Genomic DNA, 11,034 nt, shown 5'->3' on the forward strand with positions numbered 1-11,034 from the left:
ATTGAGAATGGGGCTTAGCAATTAGGAAATTGATTACACGAAACAAAAGCGATGAAATTAGAAGGGCAAGAGAGATGTAGACCACCATACAATCCCAGGTGACCCCCACTGCATGAAAGCCATCTGAGGAAATATGCCCAAAGATTAAGTAGGGACCAACAGACCACACAGTTTTGAAGAACCTTCCCATGAAACCACTTTTTTCTGTTAACTGCTGAACAATTTTGTTACAACCGTGTGTACAACTACAGGTAAAGTAAAGAGAAAGAAGTGGAAAAAGTGGAAAAATACAGCAGGCATGTATAACCATAAAGTTGCAAGTACTGAGACTCCTGGGCAGCAACTGGACACAACTGTCAACCAAGACCATACTCCTAGTGCAACAAGACAGCAAAAAGGAGCCAGTGCAATGTGTCACAGGCCAAAAGAACAAGAGTACAAAGAAAAAACTACACTCTCCTGAAAATTGGAGGACAAAATCGCCGAGTAAATATGTCTATCCCTAGACTGCCATGAAACAGAGCAATTGAGTGAGTTAACACTCTACAAACATTTGAAGACTACAAACTCCAAGGAGGAGGAAGACTACAGTGTGTTGCAACTGTGATAAACACATTTCTTCACAGCCAGCCTAAAATAAATTTGTGGGAAATGTCTTAAATGCACAATCCAAAACATTCTGCCAACAGTGAACAAGTGAAAATGTCTGTGTGGTTGACATGTAACAACAAATGTAAGAAGATACAGCCCTGAGCTGGCAGAGAAACAAGAACTGTAAGGGACTGCGAAGTATTGCATAGGGAAAGCTATTTAAGCCCTAATCCCACAAACACAGACCCATTCTTAACATTACTGAACAAATTGTTCCATGAAAGTTGGAATAAATCTTGACTAAACAAAGGTATGAGTGTGCCAGGTGTCCACAAAATCAGGCCCTTACAGAACTGAGAAATATAAACCAACTGCTCTGGAACAAAAGTAACTCAAGGGTTGGGATTCTCCCTGGGAAATTATGTTGTTGTAGTAACTCGAGGCTGTTAAACCTTAAGTAAATTACTGCTGCAGAGGATGCACAGGTATCTACCATCTGCTTACTTTCCTTTCAATTCAAATCTAAATGACATTTTGCTGATCTTTAATCCTGCATCTTGATTCCTGGGCATGCTGCACTAGGATGGAATTGTACTGTGTATTCATCCCCTAAGGAAACCATTCACCCTAATGAACACCAACCAGATGTTTCACATTCTTCAGATGTTTTTTACTCTAGGGCACTGTGACAAGTTGTGGCATTAATGCAGAACCGAGTGCTTCAAAATGATTGTGACTAAATGAAACTCAGAACCCTGGTGCAGCAACACAATCCTGCAATATTAGAAAAAAAAGAGAAGCATTAGGGAAAAAAGCACATTAAAAACCCATTATCCCTGACAATAAAGAAGGAGAGTCAAAATAAATTGCTGTTGTTTCCCTCTGGAAGGGGATTTTAACCCCCTCACTTAGACTAACCACGTCAAGAGGCCTATAGAAAAGACACTTGCTCCATTTACGGCAGGTAACTATTGAGAGATGCTGAACATTGAATCAACTGTTTACATAGCTCCACCCTCAGGAGACACACACCTCTGGCAGAGAAACAAGAATTTCTAAAAACAGTAAAACAATGAAAAGAAGATATTAATTATGAAAGTGATCAGCATTGAACTGGTTACCATTTAAAGAACATGCTTTTAAAGCTGCGACCATAACTGTAAGTCACCTTCCTTACACATACACTTCCTGATAGAGTATTACTATTGGGGCAAGAAGAGGGAGGAAGCTTCCAGAGTACTTACTCTGATTCACCTCATTCATTGCCCATTGTAAACAGACTTCCCTTCATGATCGATTGATCAACATTGTTCTATTGTCAGTGCATTACGCTACCCACTGCTTGCAGACTAGAGCTTGGAATGAAAACAAAACAGTTCTCATCATGAATTTATGTCTGGCTCTGTCAATATTGTATACTCACAGTTGTGAGTATATGGCAGGAATGAATTCCCTGCATCTCCCTAGAAGATGGGTAGTGGATCTGCTAGCTTGGTAAGCAGATTCAACAGGCACAAAACTAACCACACACTGTTTAGGATGCCACTTCATTCACCCAGCTGAAAATTCAGACCCTTGGAGGCAATGGTATAATGTTGCATCATACATGTTCAGAACATACTCACAGGGAAAAGGGAAGAACTAAAGAATTTGTCCTTTCTTAAATCAAGTAAGAAGTTATTTTTGCAACCTTAATGCTCTTTCAACATTTTATAATGCTTATGTCTCTCAAAATAGAAAAAAAATTCATAGCTTCAGCGCACAAAACCATTTAACAGTGGCTAGAATCTCTCATTCTCCAATTTTACCAAACAGGTACATTTTTCTTATTTGGGAAGCAAACAAATGTGGATACAAATGCTCAGTGAACCCCACCACCTGTGAAGATTTCTAGTATCTCGTACGTAGACCACTCAAACACAGAACATGCCTTTCTCTACCCCAAAACTTAAGTATCAAAACTGAGAACCACAAACCACTCATTTTCTTCTGCTCCTTCCAAAAAAAACCAAACCCCAACACCTCTTAGTATCCTTTCTCTGCCCTTGTGGTTCTTTTCTCTGCATCACATCTTCATCTCTTCAGCCTGTACTTCTTCCACCTGGTAGGCATTAGGCAAATTTAATAGTGGCCTTACCTTTCTCACTTTCCACCATGTCTCACTTAGCAGTGTGGGTGTAAGATTTTCCAAAACTAGTCACATTTATTGTCAGTAACTTTTTGTTGGTAAATAGCATGAGTGTGTTAAAACTATTCAGCATATACTGCTACAATAAATATTGGTACAAAATAAAAGGTCATTAGAGGCATCTTTCTTGATAAGTGAATAAAGTTTTATTAAATACCAACATTTAAAGCATTTGTTATACCACAATTTACATATTTTCAAACCCACTCTATACTGATTATATAATGTAATAAATATAACTTTGACAAAGTGATAATACTATTCTATTCTGGTATTATTCTGACAGTGGTTAACTCCCCTCCCCCCCAAGTGAACTGGCCTTTTACAGGAAGAAATATATATTCATTTAGTTAAGTTCTCCAGATCAAATACATTACACACACAAAAAAAATTTATAAAAAAAAAATTAAAAAAATTACAAAATAAGCAGCACAGCAGTGTTTTTTTATCTGGAATACTGAACACAGGTCTAAATCATGCACATTCAAGTCAAATTGGAAAAAGTATAGAAAAAGCCTTGAAGGACAATTAGGGATTGCTGTCTTAGGGAGATTTTCGAAAAGGTTAATTCCTCTTACTATCAAAAGAAAGTTGATCTAGGATACTTTCCATTCATACTTTAAACAAAAAGCAAAATAAGAAAAGGCTTTGAAGTTTTTTGGCACAGAAAGAAAACATTTTAAGATAACTAATCATCGAGCAAACAAGCTTTCAGAGGGAGGGAGTTGAAAAAAACCAAGTACTGAATTATATTGGGAGAACTCAATAAATTTATGAAATGATAATATGACCACTCCTAAAAGGACCGCATCTGTTCCTAAAAGGATATACAAAGATCTTAAAGCATAGCATGTACAAATTAATGAAGAAATAATCTACACACCTGTGGTACAGAAGGACCACTTCAGCGAGGTTTTTGTACACATTTGGATAGAATGAGGAGAGAAATAAAAAGGGTAAGGAAAAAAAAAAAAGAAAAAATAATACTAGCAACTCACTGAGAAACTAACACCATCTAAAACCAGTCCCGCAAAAGCCTTCCGATAAGGAAACACGGTTAACAATTAGACTTCTAACACAGTAATAACCCTCAGTGTAAGAAGTGAAAAGCTATCCTCCTGGAGCACTGGCCTAGAGCCAATACCCTGCACCACTAAACCCAGAACACAGCTTTTAACTGAAGGCATGTTGATAAGTAAACAGAGGGTATCAAGGCTATCAAGATTCTCTCTACATGAGACCATTTGACACTATGCCACCAACTGGAAAGAACCTCAGAAGGACCCCATGTGGGCAGTGGGCAATGTTAAATACACGTGGAACCATCAGGATACTTAAGCGGGTATTATTGCACAAGCATAAAAAAATGTTTACAAAATTACAGGCGCTGGGAAACAGAAATTACCTAGTCCGACAAGTAGAGAGCCTGGCTGGTCAGTTTTCAGACAAAAGAGGACTGACTTCCCAGCTCTTCCACCAACCTTCCAGCTCACATGACACATTTACAGCATTTCTCAATATTCCTGTGAGTAAAAATGCAAGATGTTTGTACAGAGGAACAGGATACAAAAACAGCTTAGCAGTTAGAAACTGCCGAGGGGGTGGAGGCTAAAAGGAGTGGATGAATTGAAACTTCAAAATTTCACTTATGGAAAAACTCAACTTTTGAAAGCCTACGATACTCTTCAAATACACCCCTCCACACCTCCTGCAAAATGAGAAGAGGGGCTGAAGAATAAAACAGAAGTGTGTCTGGTTCAGGATCACACAGGAAGGTGGGAAAAGACTGAACACCGCAGTTCTGGTCTAGCCATCCTCAGCCTCCCGTGTAAGCACTCATCTCTTTTGCCCCATGCTACACAGGTCTGCCTCAGAGGAACCCAGGTACCTGTGGGCAGAAAGGCAGAGCAAGGGAGACCCTGTGGCTACAGCTGGAAGCCTCAGAGTCAAGGGCAGGATTCCCAGACTTGTATTGTTCGTGGCGTTTCATACAGCAATGCTGAGGTGGAAGGGGAGGAGAGAGGAAGATGTACAGAAGTAAACTCTGCCATCAGCCTGGACAATATATGCACATTAATTTACATCCTGGCTTTCTTAATGAACACAAAGATATGGAAGCATGAATGTTTTTATTAATAATTTTCTAATCTCTCAAATTTCCCAGAATTACATTAATTTGTGTTAAGCCCTTCTAGGAAAGACAGAAATTCTCCATCTCTCATTATCCTGTAGCAGTTATTCTGCTATATGCCTATCAGACAACCTGGACACTGATGCACAAATGCTAATAGGGAAAGTCACCTGCTGCAGAGTTTAGTCTTCTTAAAAAGGACACCATTTACTTGAAATATTAAAACCTTAAACAAAATTCAAGCATTAACCTATCTGCATTGTTTTCAAATAGCATCAGCTTATTCTTGTGAAGGAAAAATCACAGAGGAGAAATTAAGCACAAACAATAGAGAATGAAGAGAAGAGAGAGTGAGTATTTCAGCTTTGGATTTTGTGCTTTACATCAGCAGGTACTGCATGCTCAGAGAGCAAGAGAAGTTATGTTAAGTATGAGTTTTCTTTCTCATTTGGTTTTATTAGAGCTATTTTCAGTAAGTAATTACTAGATGCCCAGTTATTCTGGGGAAAATGCCTGCAGAAAGACAGCTTTCACCCTTTGATATCAGTATCCCCAGCTTTTTAACTGGAAAAAATTGAATTTTGGGAACTGATGCCTGGTACCTTACTGTACTGGTAAGCAGCTCAGACTGGAAGTCCTAGTGCATGCTGCAGACAGATAGCAGGATAAAGATATCCAGCCTCAATAAAAAAACCAAAACTATTCCCTTCCCGTAACATTTCTAGCATAAGGCTTCTAGAGTTTACATACTCAGTGGACACTCTTTAGTCCCTTCCACAATACATGCATGAGTGATTTCACTGCAAGAGATCAGAACTTCACCTGTCTGAGATTTGATAAGGCAGCTGCCTGATGGATAATAAACAGTGGAACATGAAGTAGCCGCAGGACACAGATATTAATAAACATACACAGGACACACATTATCTCCATGACATCAGTGTTATCTTTAAATGCAGAACCTCAATAATAACAAACTCAAAGAATTAATTTCTTCAGTATTTTAACATGCCCCCAATTTGTTTCATGGGTCCAAGATACAGTTAGTGTTTTCTGCTCAAACTTAACAGAACCTGCTGAAGTCCACCTTAACACATGTCCTCTGGCTTCCCTGAAAAAGGATTTGCTTTCAGAGCAGAAGAGCCAATATACTGACCAAAAAGGATGTCAGAAGTCTGTCAAATTAAAAACTACTCAAGGAGAACGTAGAATTATCTCCGTTATTTCAGCTCTGCTGCCCAGCCTCATGGGTATTCCAAAGTACATCGTTCCTGGACTGACATAGACAAAGGTGTTCTGCCCAACTTTGTACAAGCCAACAAAAAAGGGATTCAGAAAATAAGCCCCAGCATTTAGTGGGAACATCTGCCCTCCATGAGTATGGCCAGAGAGAATTAAATTTATGTCCGGTCTCTCCTGAAGGGCCCACTTGGCAGCAATTGGCTGATGAGCTAACAGCACTATCGCATGCTCACTGCTACAGTCTCTGAGAGCTTTTTTTAAATCCATGCCGTGCCCTGAGTAGCGCAATACGTCTGCTTCAATATCATCAACACCAGCCAGGCAGAACCAGTCATCAGTGCTCTTCGGTGAAACAATCTTCACATTCTCATTATGGAGTGGCCGAATATTAAATGATTTTAACAGCTCAAACCAGTTGCTAACATCTGATGTGTAGTACTCATGGTTTCCTGTGACAAAGTAAGTTCCCAAAGGGGAATTAAGTTCTCCAAGAGGCTCAACAGCAGGCCGTATGATCTCTGCCTCAGAGTCAGTCAGGTCCCCAACAATCACGGTGATATCTGGTTTCAAAGCCTTAACCATTCTCACAATCATGGCAAGCTTGGTCTTCCCAACTGTAGGCCCCAGGTGGATATCTGAAAGCAACACCATTTTCAAATTATTCATTGTTGAGGGCAGCTTGTGAACTGGAACCTCCACTGAATTCACAGTGGGAGGCCGGGAAGCATTTAACAGCCCGACAACAGTCAGCACAACAGTCAGCATGACTGCCAAAACTGGTTTCATCGCTGTTCTGCTGTTCTTGTTGCCAGTACCTGCCTTAGCGCCTCTCCCAGCCAGGAACTTGTAAGCCTGCTCTACAGAGCCTAGAGTGAAGAGGAAGAAGATAAGAATAATATAGGCCCCCAGGCAAGTGTAGGCAGCTAAAGAAAAGAAATAGGGCTCTTCTGCAACAAGAAATAGCAATGTAAAGAAGCTTGAATGAGCCAAAGCTAGAAACATTAACACAGCTATTTTCCAAGGCATGAAACAGAAGGAGCTGGCAGCTGAAGACCTGGAGAACGTGGTGACCGTGCTTCTCCAAACATGAAGAGATCCTATCAACATAAGCGCATTAGCAAATAGTGCCATCTGCAGCCTTAGGAGCCAACGCCGCGTCCTGAGCTCGAGCTGTTCTGCCAGGTAACTTCGTGATAGCATCATGGAGAAGAAAACCACTCCTGCAGCCACTGCAGCCTTTGCTTCAAGAGGTAGTTGCTTGAAGGAGATCATCTTTGCTTCCTGACCGTTCCCTTCTGCTCTGCAGAAGTCTCCAGTAGGCAATAGTGTGGTTATGAAGGGATGCCTTGGGTCAACGAAGCCTGCAACCAGGAACCAGTATCAGCCGTTTTAAAATATTACACACATTCCCTTTTTCCCAGGCTGCAATAAAGGACTGTTACTCTATACATACTAGCCAGGACACTGGGTCATGCAGAATCACTATCATAATGACAAGGAGGAGATTCTGTGATGTGGAATAAATCAGACAACTGAAAACAGTGGATTCTGGCAGTCCACTTCCAAGCTCCCTGCCTGCCTTTCTCAATGATTCCTCCCCCCTTTTTTTTTTTATATGCCATTTCCCCATTAAGACTTCCTTACAGTAGATTGCAATAGATCACAACAGTGATACAATGAGTGCTGGAAACAATCATTACAGTATTTGTAAACAATCATTATACTGTTCGCAAACCCCGTACACGTTCTGTAACTAACCTGCTTCTGCTGTTAACTTAGCACGTGTTTTCTGTTCTTCTTCCCAAACAGTTGGCTCCATTTCAAAAGCAGGTATCACCCTACATCATTCTTACCGAATGCAAGAGGTTCTACTAACACATACTACAGCAGCAGTGAAATCCCTAGGTGCGACTGCAGTCCCAGAAACTGCAGGTGATGTATCGGCAGATATCCTTGCCTCCAGTTGTGAATAAGACTTCCCCAAAGTCCTCAAAATCGGTAGAACCAGTGAAACCGACATTGTGTTTTGCTACTCACTTCCACTACGTGTACAGTTCCCAAGACTCAACACCTATTTCAGCATCTCCTGGTCCACCAGGGATTAAAACATCACACACTGTGCTCCTTTAGAAGTAAAGGGAGCACTAAATCTAATGCAACTCTGCTCCCAGATTGAAAATAAATAAGCAAGCATAAGTTACACTGGAATCATACCGGAATTCCCTGTTTTGCTCTGTATTTTGCTCAGAGTTCATCGTGATTCTGCTTGTGCCCAGTTTGCACATTTCTATTTAAAATGAACCTACTCATTTATTTAACCATAGTTGAAAGAAGTTTGGATGGTCTTTCCTAACACACAATAGAGACCAAGTTTGAGATAACAAACTACCTTATTTAAAGTAAGCGTATGTCACTGCATGGCTTTCAAAACACTTACTGTATCTCAGTCCACACTCAACTAGAGAAAAAGTAAGCAATCATTACAGCCAAAAATATCTCAGAACTAGGGCACAAAAGCAGCCTTGTAGGGCTCTGCAGTGAGCTTGAGCCCAGAAGTCTACAAACCCGAGCTTGCCAGGTTGCTTATCTGCAGCATATAATCTCCCAAGCTAATTTAAAAGAACGTTAGCACCTCTGTCATGATAGGAACCTGCTGTATTTGAGTATATTGAAACCAAGTTTTAAGAAGACCCCTTCCACCACTGCTTGGTCAGTGATCTGTGGGTTGACAGGGAAATCATGCCTCCCAGCCTCAGCTCCTCAAGCCCTCTCAGCTGTTACAACAGTATTCTTAAACAACAGTACTATTTTACACATGTGCCTCTACAGAAACTAAACAAAGCTAGCAAGATAAACATATAAGAAATGCCCTACTGGTTTGAATCCACCGTTTCTCTAGACAGAAGGCCATATTCTGTCTGGAAAATAGCAACAAGAAATGCTGCTTAAAGAAACAACACAACCCTGACCACTCTCGGGGGTCCGCTTCCTTCACATTCCTCCAGCAGACAAAGCTGTTACATTATGGATGTTGAAAGGCAAAGCATTGCCTAGTCATTTTTGAATGTTGTTTATTAACCTGATGTATTTTCATTTGGCTTATCCTTGTTTGCAATCTGTTAAATACTGTCTGCTTCTACAACATCCTGTAGCAGCAAATTCCTGAAATTCACTATGAAGTATTTTATCTGTTTTAAACTGCCCATCTGCTAATTCCACCATGTGCCCCTCTTCTACTACTACCACATTTGGTATGCGTTCTCCATTCCTCTTACCCACCACCTTCCGAACTTTTTCAGTCTCAGCCACGATCCCAGCCCTCACAGACCATACTGGCATCCACTCTTCCCTCTGAGAAAGGTCTCCCAGGAGGCTCTGCTACTTTTCACCCAGCTTTAACCACCTGTGCATCATTCAATTGCGACAACGTAATCCTGACACTGTGCTTCAAGCTAAAGGGAGTGACAAGGCACAGCTCCCACAGCAACTGTAAAGACTACGGATTTGCCCGGGCCCTTCGTGAGGCAATGGTACGCCGTGCCACTGGACAAACAAGCAACAAGAGAGTCGATGCTGAACCTGGGCAGAACAGGAAAAACTCCTCTCCCTCCTTTCACACACCGCAGGAAGAGCAAGTTTTCCCACGGGATCTGCTAACAAAGTGTCGAGATCAGGTAACTGCAGCCCGATTTCCGCGACCGCCCCCCCCCCAAAGGAGTTTCTTAATGACGCCTTGTAAGACGTTATTTCCCAGAGCAGAACCTGAACGGTGGAAGGACCGCAGCTGGCAGCACCGCTTCAGCCCGCACGTCCAGCGGGCAGCAACCCCGGCCATCACCCCCTGAAGAAGGCAGCACAGCTCACCGCCCGGGCTGCAAGGGCAGGCACCGCCAGCCCTTCCTCAATAAAAAACAGCGGCGGCGAGGGCCCACCGCGGCGGCCGGGAGCGGGCAGGCCTGCTCAGGAGAAGGAGCCGGCCCCTCGCCGCCGCACCTGCCCCGGCAGCTCCCCCCTCGCCGCAGCCACAGGCCCAGCACCTGCGACCCGACGACCACCACCCGTGAACCACACATCGCTCATGGACTGAAAGCGGACCACAGTTAATCGTCCTCCTCCGGGGGCGGGAGGAGGCCCCCTACCAGCCGGGAGCCATGCCCGCCCGGCGGCCCCCCGCGCCCCTCAGAGCTCGGCGCCGCCCCCAACAGCCAAGGCGCCGCACGGCGCAGCCCCCCGGCGCCGCCGCGCAGCGGGTGCCCTCAGGGGAGAGGGAGGAGGAGGAGGAGGAGGAGAGGGGACTCACCGCCGCCCGGAGCAGCGCCGCCAAGCCGGCCAGCGGGAGCAGGAGCCGCAGCATGACGGACGGCGGCCGGCAGGCAGGAAGCGGCGGCGGAAGGGGCGCTCGTCAGCCCGCTGCCCCCTGACACGGCGACGTCAGCTGACCGCCCCGCCGGGCCGGGCCGGCCCTGCTCCGCTCCGCCCCGCCCCTGCTCCGCTCCGCCCCGCCCCGCCCCGCCCCGCCCCGCCCCGCCCCGCCCCGCCGCCTGCCCGGGGAACTGCCTGGCGCAGCGCGGGCATCCCTCCTTCCCACCGGCACCCACAGCACCGGCGCTCTGCCATCGGCGCCCGGCCTGCCTGCCTCCTCCCGCCCTCGCCTCCCGACACCTCCCAGCACTCCACACGCTCCACCCCGCCCAGCTCCGGGGACTCGCCCCCGCTCCTCAGAGGGGACGAAGGAAGCTCCCCCGCCACCTTGGCTGGGCAGAAAGGCCTCGCACACCTCCACCCGCCCCAAGGAGGTGGAAGATGCGTCTCCCGGTCTGCAGGCCAGCGCCAGAGGCGCTGACGCTGCAGACCGCGGCGCCGGCGGGACAAAAAGGAGCCG

The 11,034-nt window shown here is 44.6% G+C and overlaps 1 protein-coding gene across 1 annotated transcript; it reads right to left on the bottom strand.

Moving 5' to 3' along the window:
* Positions 1 to 5,934: 5,934 nt before the first annotated feature.
* Positions 5,935 to 10,501, bottom strand: TMPPE (transmembrane protein with metallophosphoesterase domain). The gene is made up of 2 exons (XM_059818507.1): positions 10,453 to 10,501; positions 5,935 to 7,513 (listed from the first exon to the last, which is right to left on the bottom strand). The coding sequence occupies exon 2, from the start codon at positions 7,422 to 7,424 to the stop codon at positions 6,105 to 6,107; it is 1,320 nt and encodes a 439-aa protein (XP_059674490.1). The 5' UTR covers positions 7,425 to 7,513; positions 10,453 to 10,501; the 3' UTR covers positions 5,935 to 6,104.
* Between the last annotated feature and the right edge of the window lie 533 nt (positions 10,502 to 11,034).

Source organism: Gavia stellata, chromosome 6, assembly GCF_030936135.1.
Source record: "Gavia stellata isolate bGavSte3 chromosome 6, bGavSte3.hap2, whole genome shotgun sequence".
NCBI classification, from domain to species: domain Eukaryota; kingdom Metazoa; phylum Chordata; class Aves; order Gaviiformes; family Gaviidae; genus Gavia; species Gavia stellata.

Excerpts from the sequence above, each read along its gene's own strand:
- TMPPE (XM_059818507.1), bottom strand. The coding sequence starts at position 7,424 with ATGATCTCCTTCAAGCAACTACCTCTTGAAGCAAAGGCTGCAGTGGCT.